A 23,145-nucleotide genomic window follows, 5' to 3' on the forward strand; every position below is an offset into this window, starting at 1 on the left:
GATTTGGATAGAAAACACTCTAAAGTTTCTAAAACAGTTTGAATGGTGTCTGTGAGTATAACAGAACTCATATGGCAGGCCAAAACCTGAGAAGATTCCATACAGGAAGTGCCCTGTCCGACAATTTGTTGTCCTTCTGTTGCATCTCTATCGAAAATACAGCATCTGTGCTGTAACGTGACATTTTCTAAGGCTTCCATTGGCTCTCTAAAGCCGCCAGAAAGTGGAATGGGGTGTCTGCTGTCTCTGGGCGAAGAACAGCAGCAGAATTTGTAAGTGGTCAGCCTGGGGACAGTGACACTGGAGATGCGCGGTCACGAGACTACTCAATTTTTTTCTTTCAGCCTTTGAATGAATACAACGTCGCCCGGTTGGAATATTATCGCTATTTTATGAGAAAAATAGCATAAAAATGTATTTTAAACAGCGTTTGACATGCTTCTAAGTACGGTAATGGAATATTTCACATTTTTTTGTCACGAAATGCGCTCGCGCTTCACCCTTCGGATAGTAACCTGAACGCACGAACAAAATGGAGCTATTTGAATATAACTATGGATTATTTGGAACCAAAACAACATTTTTTGTTGAAGTAGAAGTCCTGGGAGTGCACTCTGACGAAGAACAGCAAAGGTAATCCAATTTTTCTAATAGTAATTCTGAGTTTAGTGAGCCCCAAACTTGGTGGGTGTCAAAATAGCTAGCCGTGATGGCCGAGCTATGTACTCAGAATATTGCAAAATGTGCTTTCGCCGAAAAGCTATTTTAAAATCTGACACCGTGATTGCATAAAGGAGTTTTGTATCTATAATTCTTAAAATAATTGTTATGTATTTTGTGAATGTTTATCATGAGTAATTTAGTAAATTCACCGGAAGTTTGCGGTGGGTATGCTAGTTCTGAACATCACATGCTAATGTAAAAAGCTGTTTTTTGATATAAATATGAACTTGATTGAACAAAACATGCATGTATTGTATAACATAATGTCCTAGGAGTGTCATCTGATGAAGATCAAAGGTTAGTGCTGCATTTAGCTGTGGTTTGGGTTTATGTGACATATATGCTTGCTTGGAAAATGGCTGTGTGATTATTTGTGTCTATGTACTCTCCTAACATAATCTAATGTTTTGCTTTCTCTGTAAAGCCTTTTTGAAATCGGACAATGTGGTTAGATTAACGAGAGTCTTATCTTTAAAATGGTGTAAAATAGTTGATTGTTTGAGAAAATTTAATTGTGGTATTTTAGTTGGTTTTGTATTTCGCGCCGTGCGATGCCATTGGCTGTTGGCTAGGGGTTCCGCAGGCGGAACGGGGTACCGCTAGCGGAACGTCTGTCCTCAACAGGTTATTAACAACGCACATGTTCATTCACAATCGACATAAAATGGCAACTACTCTCAGTATGAAGCTATTCTTCGCTGCAACCAAGCAGGGCTTCGCTCACACGCACATATTACTCTCTGCAAACTTAACTCTAACTTCCTCAAGATGTTACTAAAACACACCTTAAACACTCTTGACATGTTAGCGAGTTATTACATTAAAATAATCTGTTTTATCATCAATAACGTACCTGAAAAAGGGGAGAAATAATCACGAGAGTGATATGGTATTGTTTCCTCAATGAGAACTTTTAGTGCAATGAGGAAAAAGCCCGCGATTTCCCCGGGAACTTGGGTGGAGACCAGAGCAATCGATCTCAGGCTCATAGATTAAGAGCATTTAGTAGATCACAGATTAACACTTTTACCCTTCAATTAGGCATCACAAAATAAAGTAATCAACATAAAGTTTACACCTTCCTCTCACAATTCTTACCCTTTGTACGCTTGACAGATTTGAACTTTTTAACACAATTATATGAATTTTATCAATCTCTATCAACTAGTACTGAATGCATGGTCTTTTTAACCTTAGATATTTTAAGATCCTCACATACTATGAACTTACTAATACTTTTTAATGTATACCAGGCTATGAGTATTTCCTTTAACCTGTCACATTAACACAGTGTTCAAAGAAGGACCAGATGTATACAGAATAGTGTCGTCTGCGTAGAGGTGGATCAGAGAATCACCAGCAGCAAGAGCGACATCATTGATATATACAGAGAAAAGAGTCGGCCCGAGAATTGAAACCTGTGGCACCCCCGTAGAGACTGCCAGAGGTCCGGACAACAGGCCGTCCGATTTGACACACTGAACTCTATCTGAGAAGTAGTTGGTGAACCAGGCGAGGCAGTCATTTGAGAAACCAAGGCTATTGAGTCTGCCGATAAGAATGCGGTGATTGACAAAGTCGAAAGCCTTGGCCAGGTCAATGAAGACGGCTGCACAGTACTGTCTTTTATCGATGGCGGTTATGATATCGTTTAGGAACTTGAGCGTGGCTGAGGTGCACCCATGACCAGCTTGGAAACCAGATTGCATAGTGGAGAAGGTACGGTGGGATTCAAAATGGTCAGTGATCTGTTTGTTAACTTGGCTTTCGAAGATTTTAGAAAGGCAGGGCAGGATGGATATAGCTCTATAACAGTTTGGGTCTAGAGTGTCTCCCCCATTGAAGAGGGGGATGACCACGGCGGCTTTCCAATCTTTGGGGATCTCAGACGATACGAAAGACAGGTTGAACAGGCTAGTAATAGGGGTTGCAACAATTTCGGCGGATCATTTTAGAAAGAGAGGGTCCAGATTGTCTAGCCCAGCTGATTTGTAGGGATCCAGATTTTGCAGCTCTTTCAGAACATCAGTGGGCTGATTGGTCTCATATGCTTTGGAGTTCCCCGACCAGCACCGATGAGCCACCTGCAGGGATAAGGTGCAAGGGAGTTATACTTGAGTGATGTATATATACACTGAATATACAAACATTATGACCTGCTATTTCCATTACATAGACTGACCAGGTGAATCCAGGTGAAAGCTATGATCCCTTATCGATGTCACTTGTTAAATCCACTTCAAATCAGTGTAGATAAAGGGGAGGAGACAGGTTAAAGAAGGATTTCTAAGCCTTGAGACAGTTGATACATGGATTGTGTATATGTGCCATTCAGAGAGTGAATGGCCAAGACCAAAGATTTAAGTGCTTTCAAACGGGGTATGGTAGTAGGTTAGGTGCCAGGTGCACCGGTTTGGGTCAAGAACTGCAACACTGCTGGGTTTTTCACGCTCAACAGTTTCCCGTGTGTGTCAAGAATGCTCCACCACTCAAAGGACATCCAGCCAACTTGACACAACTGTGGGAAGCATTGGAGTCCACATGAGCCTGCATCCCTATGGGACACTTTCAAACAGCTTGTAGAGTCCATGCCCTGAGAAATTGAGGCTGTTCTGAGGGCAAAAGGGGGAATGATTCCTAAAAGTTCAAACATTGTTACATTTCATTTCAGGTTTGGTAATGTTCTAGGAATGAACAACGCTCTTCAAGAAACAATGTTCTTGTGTGGGAATTTCAGTACTTCAACATAATTTTTCCTACAGGTTTCCTCATAGTTCTATTTAAAGTAATGTTCTCAAATTGTTCCTGAGAACATTAAGTAAACTTTCCATAAAAACCACAAGAAAACTTTAGTAACATTCAGAGAAAGTTCTAAGAACGTTATTTAGGGTGCGTTCGTAAGTTCTATCCAATTTCAAAATGGCAGTGTCCATAACGGCAAGATGTGATGGATGTGGCTATATTGATACACTTGAAGTTAAAATTCAACATATTGCCAAATGGAATGGGAAAACTAACCAAGGAGGTAATTTAGTTATGTAGTGTATGTATGTGTCCATGAAGATTGAAGGTGTATTTAATTTATTACATTAACTTACTAGTGTTAGCAGTTTGTCACGTCCTGACCATAGAGAGCTCGTATTTTTCTATGGTAGAGTAGGTCAGGGCGTGACTAGGGGGTTTTGTCTAGTTTATTTATTTCTATGTTTGGTTCTAGTTTCTTTTTTCTATGTTGGGGTGTTTGTCTAGTTTAGATTTTCTATGTTGTGTTCTAGGTTCTTTTTTCTATGTTGTTTTTTTGTCTAGTTTAAATTTTCTATGTTGTGTTCTAGGTAATTTTTTTCTAGGTTGGGGTTTTCATATGATTCCCAATTAGAGGCAGCTGGTCATCGTTGTCTCTAATTGAGGATCATATTTAAGTTGTTGTTTTTCCCACTAGTGTTTGTGGGAGATTATTTTGAGTTTATGCATGTAGCACTTGTTCGTCAGGGTGTGTTGTTTTTGTTTATAGTTTATTGTCTGTCTTGCATAGAAATAAAGATGTGGAACGATACGCACGCTGCTCCTTGGTCTCCTCCATACGACGGCCGTGACAGAATCTCCCACCACCAAAGGACCAAGCAGCGTGCCCAGGAGGAGCAGGGATCCTGGGCCCGGGAGAGAAGAGAGTGGAGGACATCCTGGACCTGGGAGGAGGTAATGGCAGTGGAAAAGACCCTGCCATGGAAGCAGGCGGAGACAGTGAGACAGGAACGGCGACTATACGAGGAACTAGCACGGCAACAACGGAAGCCGAGAGGCAGCTCCAAAAAAAAATGGGGGGGGGGGGGCACACGGGGAGATTGGCGGAGTCAGGGTTGAGACCTGAGCCAACTCCCCGTGCTTACCGTGGGGAGCATGTGACCAGTCAGGCACCGTGTTATGCGGTGATGCACACTGTATCTCCAGTGCGCATTCATAGCCCGGTGCGCACTGTGCCTGCGCCCCGCATTTGCCGGGCTAAAGTGAGCATTCAGCCAGGACGGGTTGTGTCGGCTCAGCGCTCCTAGTCTCCAGTACGCCTCCTCGGTCCAGGATATCTTGCGCCGGCTCTAAGCACTGTGTCGCCAGTGCGCCTTCACAGCCCAGTGCGTCCTGTGCCAGCGCCCCGCACTTGGCGGGCTAAAGTGAGCATCCAGCCAGGACGGGTTGTGCCAGCTCTACGCTCCAGACCTCCAGTGCGCCTTCACGGTCCAGTATATCCTGCACCGGTTCTACGCACCAGGTCTCCAGTGCGCCTCCACAGCCCAGTACGTCCTGTGCCTGCTCCTCGCACTCTCTCTGAAGTGCGTGTCCTCAGTCAGATACGTCCTGTGCCTGCTCCCCACACTCTCTCTGAAGTGCGTGTTCCCAGTCAGGTATGTCCTGTGCCTCCTCCTTGCACTCTCCCTGAGGTGCGTGTCACTAGTCCGGTGCCACCTTTATCGGTCCCACGCATCAGGCCTCCAGTGCGCCTCCCCAGTCTAGTACGTCCTGTGCCTGCTCCTTGCACTCGCCCTGAGGTGCGTGTCACTAGTCCGGTGCCACCTGTACCGGTCCCACGCCTCCAGTGCGCCTCCCCTGTCTAGTACGTCCTGTGCCTGCTTCTCGCACTTTGCCCTGAAGTGCGTGTCACCAGTCTGGTGCCACCTGTCCCGGCTCCACGCACTAGGCCTCTAGTGCGCCTGCCCAGTCCGGAGACAGTTCCCAGTCCAGAGCTTCCGGCGACAGTTCCAAGTCCAGAGCTTCCGGCGACGTTTCACAGCCCGGAGCCTCCTGAGACGACCCGCAGCCCGGAGCCTCCTGAGACGACCCGCAGCCCGGAGCCTCCTGAGACGACCCGCAGCCCGGAGCCTCCTGAGACGGCCCGCAGCCCGGAGCCTCCAGAGACGGTCCGCCGACCGGAGTCTCCAGCGACGGTCCGCCGACCGGAGTCTCCAGCGACGGTCCGCAGCCCATGTCTCTGCAAGGATTTATGTCTCTGCAAGGAAGTTAGATGTAGTTTTGCGAGCCAATGCTGATTAGCATTAGCACAATGGCTGGAAGTCCATGGTATCTACTAGCATGCTAGCAGTTACCATAGACTTAGTCATTCCGCTAACGCTAGTTATCAATTGCGCTAACGCCAGTTAGCAACTTCCTTCAAACTGCACCCAGAGACAAAAAAATATATATCCACGAGTTCATCTACCTCTGAGGAAGTAGATAAAGGGCTCCAAAATCCCAAAGTCTCCCTTTAAGACAATGTCAATGTGAGTTTACAAAGGGGTTAGTGCCCTCTACTGTTGACTGTTAGGACTAATCGTGGTGCCATGGACTATTCCAAATCAAACTGGGAAAACCTAAATGGTAACGGAAAAACAGCATCTAATTGAAATGCTGTAGAGAAGGGAGGATAGGTGAAGGGAGGGATGTGTGGTTACCATGCCACTGGTGACGATGGCATGGGAGGAGGAGGGCAGGCTGGGGATCAGCCCTGATGGATGACCACTGTACATGACAAGAGTCTGCTCCTCTGTCATGTCACTCAGGTAGTGCATCACCAGACGGATCTACCCACTCACACATACACACAAAGATACTGTATATAGCAACGAATGTGTTTCCACACAGTACAAGTAAAATTACACACACATTATTACACACAGATACCTACATACTGTAATACCATCATACTCACGTGCTCTGTCCTTACCTGGGCCCAGATACTGAACACCTGTCCATTCCCCACATAGGTAACCAGCTTCTGGGGAAACTGGAGAGCAGAGCACGGGAAGATGATGAAGCAACCATAGACAGAGTGACTTCGGTGGATTAATACATTGTTTTAGTTAAATCAGAAATGAGAAGTGAACTGTTGTGTGCCATGTACAGTATGTGAGAGTGGTGGTTACCTGGGCAACTGCAGGGTCCAGGTTATTCATGATGATGAGCATGATGGAGGCAGCTTGGCGTGTACGACAGGGATACTGATCTATAGGGTAGGCCCTGAGGACGGACACACACACACACACACACACACACACACACACACACACACACACACACACACACACACACACACACACACACACACACACACACACAGATCAGGGGATAGGACCGTATCATGGAATCGAGAGACAGATTACTACAGATGGGGAGATGAGAGGTGGTGTTTTTGATGTTTATAAGTACCTAATATGTATTAGAGGGCAGAAGCGGTACATGAAGATGTGTCCATACTGCCTGAGCTCCCAGGCAAATTCAGAAGCCGGGATGTTGTTGTGGGAGGAAGGGTAGCGCAGGTCATTCCTCAGGGCCAGCTAGAGAGGAGGACGAAAGGAGGGGGTGAGACAGGAGGTCAGAATGTGGCGTAATTGTTTTGAAATAACTCAAGGACATTGACCCTCTTTTTCTTTTGCATCCTCTCTTTTGCTAACTTTCTGGTCCTTTGTGTTTCGCTCCCCCTCTCTAGCCCCCTCTGAAAGCACTCACTCGTATCTCTCTTAATCGTTGACAGTGTCCATTGCTCCCAGTTCTGGCAAACGGTAGTGAAGCTGATAGAAGGTTCTGAGGGGGTGAACCAACACTGTCTCCTACCCTAAAGCCAAAAAAATGCCATTGTGCTGAGCATTACATAATGTGAACCGTGCGTCAACACATCATTGACCCCCAGTAGATTGGATCAAGTTAATCACATGCACTGTGTGTTATTATGTTCAGTTTCCCCAATTGTCTCCAACAATATTTGGATACAACCCACAAGCTGTAGTGTGTCTGTAATCTTCACTCCTCCTTTTTCAATTTAAAGATTCACTCTCACTGAGGAATACAAGGATGGGCATTATTTGACACCTAAACTGACAATTCTCTGGATGAGATAAAAAAAAGCTTATGAAGTTTATGACACTGGCCTCAATAAGATAATTCCTTGGCTATAAATGGGATATGCCTCTAGTTTAGTTACTCCTAAAATATTAAAAGCATTATGGTTCCACTCAAAGATAAACTGAGAAGTCTTGGAAAAATCTACAGGTAAATCCCTGAGTGTGATGTCTATGCTCGTTGACATGGGTCTGCATTCCAGAGATGTGACAGTATGTCTGTGTACTCACCCTCCCCTCCTCTGGAGTGAGGTTGGGCGTCCGGACGGGTGCGTGTGGCTCATTGGGGTCCCGGCCCTGGTTGGGTGTCATTGGGTCCAGGGGCAGGCCCCTACACAGCTCCTTCAGGTTCAACATCCTGTCTACTGTGGGGGACTTAAGCAGGATCAGAGGAGAGACAAACCCATAGAGACACACAATGTCAGGATCACAGTGAAAATGGGCATGCAGCTCTGTAGCTCACTGCTGTCCACTCTTTATCAGAGTAAAGGTGACGTAGATTGTCAGACAGCTACCTGTGTTGAGTGTCACCCTCCTCTAGGCACTCTCATTGGTTATCTGGCCTTTTCCCCCTCCTCACCGCACCAATAGCAGGGCAGAACCAGAAAAGGGTAATAATTGATCTTCTAGTGAATATGATGTGGCACACACGTTCAGTCGACAATTACTGGGTCTGCACTACTTAGGGAACAGGGTTCCATTTGGGACGTAAACTGGCACTGACCTCTGACCTCTCAGCTAAATCATGTAACTCAGAAAAACACACATACTGTACGCATCTCAGAACAGGCCCATGTACCCTACAGAATTTTTTTTACTTTTATTTAACTAGGCAAGTCAGTTAGGAACAAGTTCTTATTTACAATGATGGCCTACCGGGGAACAGTGGGTTAACTGCCTTGTTCAGGGGTAGAACGACAGATTTTTACCTTGTCAGTTCTGGGATTCAATCCAGCAACCTTTCGGTTACTGGCCCAACACTCTAACCACTATGCTACCTGCCACCCCCCTTAATCAGGAAAATACAATGGAACCATCTCTAATAATGACTATGTATTAACCAGAAATAGGTTGTGTCACGGCTCCTCCTCTGCAGTGCAGGGGCGGTTCCTCCTGCAGGCAGAGGAGGGTCATTAGTGATTGGAGCCACCTGGTCTCAGGGTATAAAACTGCTCCACTAACCTCTCTCCCCCTGCTCCTCCAGGTATGATCCTGTTTGGTTTGTTCCTTTGTAGTTTTACGTAGTTTCCACTCAGTCATGTTCACACACACATATTCACGCATCCATGCACTTTACATACACCCTACATTATGACATTTCCACACCTCATTCCTTTTTCCTTTGTTTAAAGTTAATAGTTTTGTTTATAATAAAGAACCTTTTTGAATTGGCCTATACCTGTTGTTGATGTCCCCTCATTTTTGCCACAGGCTATGAGCCGGCATGTGACAAGTGGGGGCTCATCCGTAAGTTAAAGTTGATTGTACTTTAGTCTTACTTTAATATTTTAGTTTACTTTAACATTTTTGTCATAGTTGGTTAAGGTTTTGTCTAGATTGTCTTTGCTTTATTATTGATACGTTTGTTTATTTGTAATTTGGCTTATTTGACTATTGTTTTATAGTTAACTTGGGTTAGTTTAGTTTGCCAAATTTTTTGGTTTGAGGGGATGTTTTGGTTGGGCCAACATTGTTGGAGAGAGTGTTGAGAGCCATGTGTTATTTTGGTTCAGTTTGGTAGCTAAATTTGGTTAACAATTCACTCTGGATTTTTCTGGGTTTTTGTTCAAGTGGGAGTCCTCTCCTGTTCAGGCTTATCAGCGAGTGTCAATAGGAGGCTCGTGGTGTTTTTGTTTTAGGTGGCAGTGAACGTGGATAGAGCTTCCCTTTTCCTTTCCCCTACATCGGCTCGGGAGCACCTCCGTGGTTATGGGGGGGCCGCCAGTTTCTGGTTGTCTTTTCCACTCCACTGGTTTTGTGTGCATAAAACCCCACCACATGTGACTGCACGAAGACCAGGGCCAGTTAGTTAGTTGTTTTTGGAGAATAGTGGGGTGTGGCTCCTGTCCTTGAACCCAGACTGACAGCAGGTGAGTTGTGTTTTTTTTTTTAGCCTTTGTAATAGTTGTATTGGTTGAGGAAAATGTCTTCCATTCTGAGCAGTTTTGTTCAAGCTCCTTCAGAAGTAGCCTTAGAGTTATGTACTAAGGAGCAGTACAGCAAGTCATGTTTTGCAGAGGGGTCAAATACTTATTTCCCTCATTAAAATGCAAATCAATTTATAACATTTGACATGCGTTTTTCTGGATGTTGTTGTTATTCTGTCTCTCACTTCAAATAAACCTACTATTAAAATTATAGACTGATCATTTCTTTGTCAGTGGGCAAACGTACGAAATCAGCAGGGGATCAAATACTTTTTTCCCTAACTGTATGCTCAGAACTGACAGGTTTCTTTCTGTAATAGTAGACAGTTCAGTCACACTGCTGATACAAAACTCATGGTTCAAATATAGATTGTGTTCAGATGACTGACTCGTGCCTATGTACATTTTTGCTATTCTAGGTTTGTTGTCATGTAATGCTGTGACCTTGTTCTGAAGTAGTGTTCCCTACACAATAAAGTTATTGTGAGATTGGTTTAAGTAACAACTATGGATCTCAGAACTATGCACTCAGGTGCAGGTTTTGTTACATTACATTTTTGAACTGACATCTCTTTGCTGTATGGTTTCCATATTATTTTAGAGTAGGATTGGGGAAAATCAAACTTCAACAAAGTATCTTGTATCTGTCTAAGAGCGCCAACTCACCTTAATTCTAACAACCACATACTGCTGTTCACAATAGATACAAGGGTTAATTTAAAATGTCTCACAACAATTTAAAGAGAACAATTTATTATAATATCACTATTCACTTCAGATCAAGCTGATTCAGTCTCATTTATTTCAAAAGCACTGGAAACACACCTCAGTCAGAATCCACAACTCACAGCTCAACTATGTCAATCAGTGGCGGTTGGTGCCGTTTAAGATGAGGGAGGACAATCATTTTCTTTACGAGCATGGCCTTATTTCTATTACAGCATAGTGGATGACTGTCATTCATATTACATTCACCCAGCTCAATATAACGTCGATAGGTTTAGGCTAATACACGATACTCTAATTTTCCCTATACCCATCATGAGTTTGCTACAATCTAGCCTATGAATTAAAGTTTACAATGTAGGTGCACAGGTTGAGAGAAATTTGAGTAATCAAGGTGACAGACATTGACACATCCAATACCGCCTTGCACACTCTTGCCTGCAACTAGCTGATCTAGGTTGTAATCATTAGTCCAACAGTTGCAAACGAGTTTCTATTAGACAAATTCAGGTATGTTTATCCCCGTTTAGTTCCGTTTGCTTCTGTTTAAGAAACGTTTTTCAACAGAATCGGCGGAATGAATACACCCCTGATCACACACAAACACAGTTCACTTTCATAGCAGCCACATACAAATAGCATGATCGCATTGATCATTGTATAAATCCTTCTCGCGTCTACTTGCTCTCCTCCTCTCACCTTTTCTCTTCGCTTGTGGACTTCAACTTCAGTGCACAACACATGAGCTGTCTGTGACCAGGCTAAAAAAGTCAAGAGAAATGCACAAGATTTTGCTACACTCGCATTAACCTCTGCTAACCATGTGTATGTGACAAAACATTTGATTTGAAAACCTTTCCAAGCCAAACCTTCATATCATTACTGCTAAACGCTGCACACAGCCTACATCGTTGTCACCATATTAACGTCATAGTCAACATACTGTAGCTACTACAACTAACGCATTAGTAAACAATCATTCACTACAGTGTACAGTCAGAAGCAAGCAGTTTCATCAAAGTGTATCAAGTACATCGGTAGGCCCCGGTGGCAATAAATTCATAAAACCAAAAGTTTACCTTGACTTGGAAGAGTTCCAGTGTTGGATAGCCATAGCCAGCTGTTTGAGACAGGTGTTTGAGTAGGCTGAACTAGCTAGCTGTATTCTAGCTGTGAAAGTGAACAAACAATACTGTCCACTGTCTGTTTCCTGGCAATACTCACATTTTCCTGTTGGATGCTTTCCTATCACATGTAAGGTCTTATTCAACTGGCTGTGTCCCACCCTTAATCTTGTAAATATAGCCTCCTCTCTTCTGTCCCTTCCTGCCGTTCTCACCTCCCCAACTTTCCTCTGTACTTGAAATAAATGCCTGCCCTTAGTGTATCTCTTCCACTGCTCCTGCCATTTCTCCACCATCACTGTCCATATCAAGCTTTTTGCCTCTGCCTTGCTCATTGAAACTACCACATCAACATCCCCACTACTTAGTGCTTGTTTAGCCAGTACATCAACTGCCTCGTTCCCCTCCACTCCCACATGAGCTGGGACCCATGTAAATATTATCTCTATACCCATTTGTTTACTCCTGCCATGGGTTTGTAGCACCTCATAAAGCAGGTCTTGTCTGCTACGTGATATAAAGGACTGGACACTCCTTAGCACTGCACATGAATCAGAGCAAATGACTACTCTTTCTGGCTTAACTTCCCCCACACACTGCAAGGCCAACAGTATGGCCATCTCCGCCATATATACAGCCAGATGATCTGTAATACGTTTCCTGATTTTCACCCCATATTCCTGCACTACAAATGCTGACCCAGTACATCCTGTCCTTGGATCTTTTGAACCATCTGTGTATATGGCAAAATCCTGATACACAGTATCAAGACTTCTCTTAAACAAATCAGATGGATCAACACCCTCCCTATATTTCTGTGTTCTCTCCAACACTTCTAGATCTACTACTGGATGTGGGAGGAGCCATGGTGGATTCACAGGAATAGCTACCGTTGGGCTAAACTCCCTTCCATACAGTCTCATCTCCCTCGCCTGGGTACTACCCACCCACCCAAAGCTCGTGTTCTGTCTTTGCTCATGTTCCCAGCATGCCTGTAAAATCCCTTTTGCAGGATGAGATACCCCATGTCCCTGTAGGTTGACCTGATAATTAATTGCCAGCTGCTGTCTCCTAATCTGCAATGGCATTTCTCCCACCTCCACCTGTACTGCAAACACCGGAGACATCCAAAACGCCCCACTACATATTCTGAGTCCTTGTTCCTGTATGACATCTAGCCTTTCCAATGATGTCCAGGCTGCCGAACCATACGCTATACTTACATAGTCTATTACAGATTGGATCAATGCAACATATATGGTCTTCAATGAGGCACGCCCAGCCCCCCACTCCTTCCCTGTCAGACAGCGCATCACATTTAGTACCTTCATACACTTTCCCACCACTCTCTCAATGTGTTCTGCCCAGGTCATTCTAGTATCAAAGTATACCCCAAGGAACCTGAAGACCCCCACCCTCTCCAAGTTTCTCCCTTATAACCTCAAGCATACCTCATCTCCCACCTTCCTCCTGGTAAAGAACACTGTCAGTTCTCTACAGAGAACCTAATGCCCACCACTCTACCTCATCAATTGCTTCCTGTACCTTCCTGACTATGTATGGAACATTTCTTCCTCTCTTCCATAAGGCCCCATCATCTGCAAATAACGACCTCCCAAAATCCAGCTGTACCTGAGAGTCAACATCATTGATCATGATTGAGAACAACAGAGGACTAATCACGCTCCCCTGTGGTGTACCATTATCCACCATGTAGCTGCCTGAGAGACTTCACCACCCTCACCTGGATAGACCTTCCAAACAAGAAATCCTTTATCCAGTTGTACGTTCTTCCTCCTACCCCCATAATATCAAGCTTGATAACAACCCCTCCTTCCACATCATATCATACGCCTTCTCCACATCAAAAAAATACAGCTACAACAGTCTTCTTGTTCACCTGAGCCTCACCTGACCTCTGTTTCTAAGCAGAGCACTGGGCCCATTGTTCCCCTACCCTTCCTGAATCCACTCTGATCTGGCGATACTAACCCCCTGCTCTCCAGGAAGTAAGTTAGCCTCTCCGTTATCATATGCTCCATAATCTTACATACATGTGATGTTAAGGCTATTGGCCGATAGCTTGTTGGCCTCGTTGGGTCCTTCCCTGGCTTCCGAATTGGTACCACTACTGCCTCCTTCCAACTGCCTGGTAGTTTGCCCTCCTCCCACACTCTGTTGTACAACCCCAATACCTTATCCAGTGCCTCATCAGCTCATCTTTCCTAGGTGAAGTTAACCCAGCCTTACCTATTGCCCTCTTCACGTCTGCCATGATAAATGGTTCATTCAACGCATCATTTACATCCTCCCTCCTATCTAGCACTCCAGGATGCTCCTCTTTCGTTCTCTCTCCCTCTGACAAATTTGCTGAGCTATGCACTTGAACAAACGCTTGGCCATCATCTCTGCCTTCTTCTCATCTGTTACAATTTGAGTGAAATAAGCTTTTTGTGTGTATGGACAATTTCTGGCATCTTATTTCAGCTCATGAAACATGGGACCAACACTTTACATGTGTTTATATTTTTGTTCAGTGTAGATTTAAGTCAAAAAAGTAACTCGCCCACTCAGGAACATTCACTATCTTCTTGGTAAGCAACTCCAGGGAAGATGTGGCCTTGTGTTTTAGGTTATTGTCCTGCTGAAAGGTGAATACATCTCCCAGTGTCTGGTGGAAAGCAGACTGAACCAGATTTTCCTCTAGGATTTAGCCTGTGCTTAGCTCCAGTGTGTTTCTTTTTTATCCTGAAAAACTCCCCAGTCCTTAGCGATTACAAGCATGCCTATAACATTATGCAACCACCATTACGCTTGAACATTTGGAGAGTGGTACTCAGTAATTTGTTATATTGGATTTTTCCCAAACATAACACTTTGTATTCAGGACAAAAAGTTAATTGCTTTGCCAGTTTTTTGTTTTTGAATAATTTTCTTCTGTACAGACTTCCTTTTCACTGTCAATTAGGTTAGTATTGTGGAGAAACTACAATGTTGTTGATATGTCCTCAGTTTTCTCCGAGCAGTTTCCTTCCTCTCCGGCAACTAAGTTAGGAAGGACGCCTGTATATTTGTTGTGACTGGGTGTATTGATACCCCATGTAATTAATAACTTCACCATGCTCAAAGGGAAATTCAATGTCAGGTAAAAAAAACTATCTAGCAAGAGGTGCCTTTCTTCGCGTTGCATTGGAAAACCTCCCTGGTCTTTTTGGTTGAATGTGTTTGAAATTCACTGCTCGACCCCAGACATACAATTAACAGATAATTAATTGTATATGTGGGGTACAGAGGTAGTCATTCAAAAATCATGTTAAACATTATTATTGCACAGAGTGAGTCCATGCAACTTGTGACTTGTTAAACAAATATGTACTCCTGAACTTGCCATAACAAATGGGTTGCATACTTATTGACTCAAGACATTTCAGCTTTTCATTATCCATTATTGTAAAAACATTGAAAAACATAATTCCACTTTACCATTATGGAGTATTGTGTGGAGGCCAGTGACACAAAATTGAAATTGTATCCATTTTAAATTCAGGCTGTAACACAACAAAATGTGGAAAAAGTTAAGGGGTTTGAATACTTTCTGAAGGCACTGTAGCTTCTATTGCGTTCCCATTTCATATATATTTTTAAGCTTTCAGCGATCCAGAAACAATACAGAGTGCCTTACAAAACTATTCTGACTCCTTGGATTTCTTCACATTGTGTGTTTACAAAGAGGGATTAAAATGGATTTGTCATTTGTCTACAATTAAGACAAAATAATCTGAAATATCAAAGTGGATTAATACATTCAAGCCTAAATTAGTTCAGGAGTAACATTTGGTTTAACAAATCACATAAATTACATGATCTTTGAGTGACTAACACCCCCCCCCATAACAATAGCCTCTATTCGTCGGGGAATGGACTCTACAAGGTGTCGAAAGCATTCCACAAGGATGCAGGCCCATGACTCCAACGCTTCCCATAGTTGTGTCAAGTTAGCTGGATGTCCTTTGGGTGGTGGACCATTCTTGATACACATGGGAATCTGTCGAGCATGAAAAACCCAGCAGCGTTGCAGTTCTTGACACAAACCGGTGCAACTAGCACCTTATAATATACCCGTTCAAAAGCACTTACATCTTTTGTCTTGCCCATTCACCCTCTGAATGGCGCACATACATAATCCATGTCTCAATTGTCTTAAGGCTGTTGATCTTAATGTTTTGTACTCTGTGTATATTAAACCACCCAGACACATAAAGAAATATAGTCGTCCTCCTGAACTGAGCTGCAGGACAGGTTGAAACAGCTCAGGGATGTTACCATGAGGCCATTGGTGATTTTAAAACAGCTAGAGTGTAATGTCTGTGATGGTTGAAAACTGAGGTTGGATCAACATTGTAGTCACTCCACAATAATGACCTAAATGACAGAGTGAAAAGAATACAAATATACAAAACGTGCATCCTGTATGCAACAAGGCACGAAATTAATATTGCAAAAAAAAAAACAGCAAAGGAATATACTTCATGCAAAGCCTTGTGTTGGATTTGACCCCAACATAACACATGAGTAACTGCCTCCTTATTTTCAAGCATTGTGATGGCTGCATCATGGAATGGATATACTTGACATCGGACTAAGCTAAGCACAGGCAACAAACTAGAGGAAAACCTGCTTCAGTCTGCTTTACACCAGAGACTAGGAGAAGACTTCACCTTTCAGCAGGAAAATAACCTAAATCCACCAAGACGACAGTGAATATTCCTGAGTGGCCAAGTTAGATTTTCAAGCAGATTTAAGTCAAAACTATGGCAAGACTTTTTTCTGCTTGAAAATCTAGCCATGATCCCTAACATCTTGACAGAGCTTGAAGAATTTTGAAAATAATAATGGGCAAATATTCCACAATCCAGGTGTGTAAAGCTCTTATAGACTTACCCAAAGAAGACTCACAGCTGTTATCACTGCCAAAGGTGTTTCTAACATGTATTGACTCATGGAGCTGAATACTTATGCAATGACTATTTTAGTTATTTAATTTCTATTCAACTTTTTTGTAGATTTGTTGACAAAAAAATAATTAAATCAATTTTAAATCTCACTTTGCAACACAACAAAATGTGAAGAAGTCCAAGGGGTCTGAATACTTTTGCAAGGCACCCACAGAATCTGAGAAAATTGGAAAATAAAAATGAAAAACCAGGTGTGAATTAAATATAAAAGACAAATGGAAAGAAAGAAAGTAGAAACAAAGTTTTTAAAATACAAAAAGCAATTACTAATGGACTTTATAGTAAAGAGAACAATTACTAATGGACTTTATAGTAAAGAGAACAATTACTAATGGACTTTATAGTAAAGAGAACAATTACTAATGGACTTTATAGTAAAGAGAACAATTACTAATGGACTTTATAGTAAAGAGAACAATTACTAATGGACTTTATAGTAAAGAGAACAATTACTAATGGACTTTATAGTAAAGAGAACAATTACTAATGGACTTTATAGTAAAGAGAACAATTACTAATGGACTTTATAGTAAAGAGAACAATTACTAATGGACTTTATAGTAAAGAGAACAATTACTAATGGACTTTATAGTAAAGTGAACAATTACTAATGGACTTTATAGTAAAGAGAACAATTACTAATGGACTTTATAGTAAAGAGAACAATTACTAATGGACTTTATAGTAAAGAGAACAATTACTAATGGACTTTATAGTAAAGAGAACAATTACTAATGGACTTTATAGTAAAGAGAACAATTACTAATGGACTTTATAGTAAAGAGAACAATTACTAATGGACTTTATAGTAAAGAGAACAATTACTAATGGACTTTATAGTAAAGAGAACAATTACTAATGGACTTTATAGTAAAGAGAACAATCAATACAAAAACAGAACACTAGTAATGGCAAAGGATAGCACAGCACACATGGTCTTGTTTTTTTCCTGAAGGAGCAAAAAGAGAGGAATATACACACACCTAGAATAAAGTTATCCCATCTTTTTCCTTACCCTCCTCCCTCTACAAGTCTCTTATATTCTATGAGGAAAACCCAATCTGGGTTAGAGTGGGGGGGAATAGTCAACACTTTCATTTATCAGTTTAAATAATTGATACAAAAAGGATCACCTTAACACATCCATAGAAAGGGCTTGTCGTGAATCATGCTCAGCCTGAGGCTGAGCTGTTTGAGGGTGGTGGGGTGTCAGCAGGGGCGGTGGAGGGGCTAGAGTCTTGGACAGGGGCTGCAGGTGTAGGGGTTGGTTCAGGGGCAGAGTCTTGTTTGGAGGGATCCGTTTCAGATGGCCCTCCCTGGGTCTCCTTGTCGTCCTCCTGGGGGTAGAGTTCTGGGTATCTCTGCATACACTCCTGCATGCCCCTGAATTGCTCCAGGCACTCTGAGCCCTTCACCTCCTCCTTGCTGTAGTGGAAACAGGAGAAGGCCTCCTTAAACGATGCTCCACAGGGACCGCTGGCCATCCCTCCCAGACAGGGGCAGTTCCAGTTGATCTCCCCATTGGGCAGGATCAGACCTTGGGAGGAGACAGAGAAAAAGGGAAACAGATACTAATTATACCAGAAAGGAGTGCAAATCTATTAGGTTACTGGTTATAACAGAGGTCAGCAAGTCTGGCCAATGTCACAACAAACCAATGAAAACATGTGGGGCGTGTCCTCATGTCAATCTAGTTAGCAATTGAGCTAATCTGGGCCTAATGCAATCTAATTGAGAAGCACTACTCCTCTCTACTCACCTCGTTCTTCATAGGGGTCATCAGGATCCTCCTCCACCAGCTCAGCGTTGCTCGGTGTTTCATGTTCCTCCTTAGTCACAAAGATGACACGGTCCTTACCTGGTGTGGAGAGGACAGGCAGATATCAGTCTCCGCTGACTCAAGTGGCATGAAGAGGATTTTGGACTGAAGTTAGTCAACGCTAATATGTCCAATCATATACTATTCACTTATACAGTCAAATGTGATGGAAATTAATGGCCGACCAATTTATAGTCGGGTGATTCTGCAACTTCGGGCACTTGGGCCATGCAAACTTTCAGAAATTAAAACTTATTCAAAAACCATTTTACCAGTATTGTACTTGTCTTTGATTTGTCTAGAAACTATATCCGAGAATGGCTGCGATCATCCTATTCAGGATTGTATATATTTTTGTCATTTTCCCCCAGACAGCCATAGACAAATGTCATTTCCATCACGTCTTTAAACATCCATTTTAGTTAAATTAAATATCATACAATTGATTTATAATGGATTTCTTATACATTTGTACATGAACTTGTATTGAATATTATTTTAAGTGATAAGGTTTTCCTAATATTAATAATTCAACACGACACCTGAAAGTATAAACTTTCCTTGGTGACAGCTGAAAACATTTATCATGAAAAATAAGATATTTCCACCCAACCTTTTTGTGAGATTATGATAACAACCATATGATTTCCATATCTAAAACAAATAAATGCTACAAATAGAAATTCTAGCACATAGAGGGACGAGTTAATTGAGAGCTACACGTTTTATTTCATGTATGATTTTATGCCCTGCTTTGTATGTACTGTATAGTGAGTTTCCAATATATCTAAGGCTTAGAAAGAGAGCTATGTTTCTCCCAGACCAAGGCATCCAGCTCCATGTGCCTTTTGGTCCCTGGATGGGGCTCAGGGACAAGTCCAAGCATATGCTGTGGTCTGTACCATATGATGTCGTCTCTCATTGGCCATTTACACAGGTAGTTCTCTGCAGTCAATATGCACAATGATCTCTTTCCCCAAATTCTCTTTTAATTCTCTCCGTTTGGAGTATTGGTGTCGAATGTTGTACACGTGTTTCCCCAACTTCTCTTAAAATCCTTTGGAGAACTTCTCCAATAGAATCTGCAGTGTGCCACATACCTTTTCTTTTACTGTCAAATGTACCATGAACTTCTCCATGTGTCCCTCTGTTTTTCCACTCAAACCACCATGTCTGCTCACCAGCATCAAAGTCAGATGTTTTAAGCTATTTTGCTTGACAAAGGGAGCGCACTCTATACACACACTCTTTCTTTAGGTTCTTACAGCACAAAGACTCAAAGTTTCTCAATGTTGCTGCAGCTGATCACTTTGTGATACTGTAGTTTGTCCACCATGAACTGGAGGTTGGTGTGGGGTTTGCAGAGACGTGTCCCTATCCTGGACTGCTGGCTTGACAACCCAAAATTTGAATTTCTGAATATTCCCTCTTAAACTTCTGATAAAGGTTCTGAATTGTGCCATTCAAGAAGCGCTTCTGCTTTTTCTTCTTGTTCCTCGTTAGTGGGTCCTTTTTCCCTCTTGTTGCTCTGCTGTTGTCATCACGTTCATAGAATCTAGTGATTTTCTCTTCTGTGGCAGTGCTAATTCTGTTACACTGATTTTTCCTGGAGTATTGAAGACTTGATGGCCTGTTTTCATTTGCCCTCATTGCTTTTGCTGAAAATCCAAATTCTCTGTTTGTGGCTTTGACCAAGCCATACTTTGCCTCTGAGCATTTTTGAAGCCACTTGTTTGTCCTTGGCACTGGACATTTTTTTTATACTTTTGTTTTAACTCTGCAATGATGGCATTTTGAAACAATAAAATCCTTCTCAAGTTCTTCGGAGGTCCCTTCATTTGCTGTTTTGTCTTTGGGGAATCTTGTCTCTCCATTTTGTTCATCAGTCGATCATACCTTTTTTTGTATTTCTCAGCTTTCCGTAAAGCATTATCAAGTTTGACGTTTGTCATACTAAGATCTCTGTATGCTTTTGAGCGAAATCTTCCAACTTTTTTCCTTCCAGCAAGTATTCGACTTCTCATTCCTGTTGCAGACGATGAGGAAGGGGTATCAGGGTGTGCATCAGGGGCAGGCAAGTTAGGGGGAGGTATGTTAGCCTCATGTTCTGGCTGCAAGTCATCTGGTGACTGAGGTGTTGTCTGATAGGTAGGTCTCAATCTGGTGACTGAGGCGGTGTGTTGCCTGATAGGTAGGTCTCCATCTGGTGACTGAGGTGGTGTGTTGCCTGATAGGTAGGTCTCCATCTGGTGACTGAGGTGTTGTGGTGCCTGATAGGTAGGTCTCCATCTGGTGACTGAGGTGTTGTGTTGCCTGATAGGTAGGTCTCCATCTGGTGACTGAGGTGTTGTGGTGCCTGATAGTTAGGTCTCCATCCGGTGACTGAGGTGGTGTGTTGCCTGATAGGTAGGTCTACATCTGGTGACTGAGGTGGTGTGTTGCCTGATAGGTAGGTCTCCATTGCAACTGTTCTCTTTAAAAAGTCTGTCTTCTATTCCGTTGGTTGCATTACCATTGCCTTCTCTTGTTTCTTTGTTCTCGCTTTGTAAGCTCAGAGATAGATTTCACTTCTCCCTGTCTTTTTGCAGATGTTCCTGGTATCTTATAGGATCATTTTTTATTTTGTTTCTATATGTCTGTGACCTCTGTGCTGTTTTATGTGGCATCTTCTAAGAATAAAGACATACTACTTAGTTTTCAACTTGTGCACACCTTGGACCATTTTCTAAATTAAATTAAGAAGAAAACAATGTAAAAACAAGTAAGATAATGGATTTGTGTCATTTCCACCACGTTGTCATTTCCACCACACTTAAGTTTGTAATGGAAATTACACTTCTACAGTTTCTGAAGAAAATCGACAGACTGCTTAGCATGCTTTGGTTAGTATTAAAGCTAGCATATCATTTATACTAAATTATTAAAATATACTTTTCCCCCCCAAAAGTTCTACCACAAATTAAAGAAATTATAGCCTGTTTGGAAATGACTGACAATTCAAATATTCTCTACACAAGCAATATTTACCTCGATTTTTCTTCAACTTCTGGACATCACATCTGGAACAACTGTCCACTGCAGGCATGTGCTTCAGTGTCACAATATGTTTCCATGGTAACTAAATTAACATTCTATTGATTTTTTTTTTATTAATGAGGTATTTCGTCCTTAATGGTGGAAATGACACCACTCCCAAAGGACAGGTATATTTTGTGTAAAAGAAACAATATAAAAGGGCATACTCACAATAAATATTGATATAGATTTTATTTAATTGACTCTGTAGTACATACCATTATATAATGTGTAATTATTAATGTTCTCTCATAGAAAAACATAGTAGAAGTTTAAAAGTCTGGGTCAGGGACAAGGGCAAAATAGTGAAATTGAGGTATAAAATGCATCTGAACAGTACCTAAAATACTTGATATAGAAAGGTGTTTAAAAAGTATGGAGTGATTACTGTGTGAACTTAACAAATATTTGTATTTGTTCTATTATTTATAAAATCCCCAAAATTGACCCGAATACATAGAAGTGCCCGTAGTTGCAGAATCACCCATTCATAAGTTATCACACCGACAGCAGTCCGTCTACTTGTACTGAAACTGATATCTCACACACCATGCCTGAAATCAGCGACATAGAGACAGATTTAGACAATCTGTCTCTGTCTGAAACTGGTTCTACAAGCATTGGAGACAAACAATGCCTCGTTCTAAATAGAATCATAATTATAAAATACAATGATCGAGCAACGTTAGCTAGCTAGCTACTGCATCTAACCAGTTTGAAGAGAAGCGGTCATTCATTCCCACAGCACGTAACGTTACCTTCCTCCTTGCCTGAGGACATTTCTTCGGTGTGGTGTCTACTGACGTGTTGTGCCCTTCAAGGTGTCCCTACGGTGCCGAGTTTCCCGACTGATGTTATACTACTTTATCAATTACAAAAGGAGAATAATTTGGTATTGTATAGCTAGCTAGCTGTTTCACAACTACTTCATCGTTCACATAACCCACGTTTTTTGTGTCAGTGCATCTGAGGACGTAAGAACGAAGGACCCATTTTAGCTGCCCCTCTTAGTTCCTGACATAAATTCTTAGGGAACTGTCAAACACTTAGGTTGCAGTCCAATCACTTAAAAGACACACCCTCGTCATATGCCCTTGGGGGAATCCCCGCAGCCATATTTGTCGTCGGTCCAAATGATTAGCCAAGCAAGGGAAGTTTGCAACTTAAGCCCCTCAGCCCTAGTTTCTAATGGAGTTTGCGAGTGTACAACTATGTTCACGTCTGGCCTGAAACGCCCCATAATTCAATTAGCGTTGAATGTAAATCCGCTAAGAAAAGTCCGCTACAACTTTAAACCTCAACGTCAATACGGAGTTAACATACTCGTGTGACTAAGGCCGATTTATGCTTGATGCAATATGGTCCAGCTAGCGGAGGCCAAATCAACCCAAATGTTGTAACAATGTGTAGGGCTCCGCACTGACATGATTGGTTGACGGTAGGTGGGGCCTATACGTCCTGTATAAACACAAACACTTCCTTGACAACTTCCTTCACAACAGCTCTGCTTCTCAAAGTGCAAGAAGTATGAATGCCCTGACTTCTGTAGAGGCCACATTGCAGTAAATACTGTATGGCCAATTCGATGCTTGAATGACCATACATTGGCTTTTGATGAACATAAATTGTCAA

General features: G+C 42.3%; 1 protein-coding gene across 3 annotated transcripts; it reads right to left on the minus strand.

The window, feature by feature from the left end:
• Positions 1 to 7,963: 7,963 nt before the first annotated feature.
• On the minus strand, positions 7,964 to 22,836 carry LOC115207868 (mitochondrial intermembrane space import and assembly protein 40-A). 3 transcript variants are annotated; one of them, XM_029775391.1, is made up of 4 exons: positions 22,272 to 22,836; positions 18,379 to 18,477; positions 17,753 to 18,156; positions 7,964 to 7,982 (listed from the first exon to the last, which is right to left on the minus strand). In XM_029775391.1, exons 1-3 carry the CDS (start codon positions 22,291 to 22,293, stop codon positions 17,792 to 17,794), a joined length of 486 nt encoding a protein of 161 aa, XP_029631251.1. In that variant the 5' UTR covers positions 22,294 to 22,836; the 3' UTR covers positions 7,964 to 7,982; positions 17,753 to 17,791. The 3 variants fall into 3 exon arrangements, with proteins under 3 accessions (XP_029631251.1, XP_029631250.1, XP_029631249.1); XM_029775390.1 differs by lacking the exon at positions 7,964 to 7,982 and adding an exon at positions 16,621 to 16,776; XM_029775389.1 differs by lacking the exon at positions 7,964 to 7,982 and having other exon boundaries at positions 16,868 to 18,156; positions 22,272 to 22,835.
• Between the last annotated feature and the right edge of the window lie 309 nt (positions 22,837 to 23,145).

This window comes from Salmo trutta, chromosome 14 (genome assembly GCF_901001165.1).
Source record: "Salmo trutta chromosome 14, fSalTru1.1, whole genome shotgun sequence".
Taxonomy (NCBI): Eukaryota; Metazoa; Chordata; class Actinopteri; order Salmoniformes; family Salmonidae; genus Salmo; species Salmo trutta.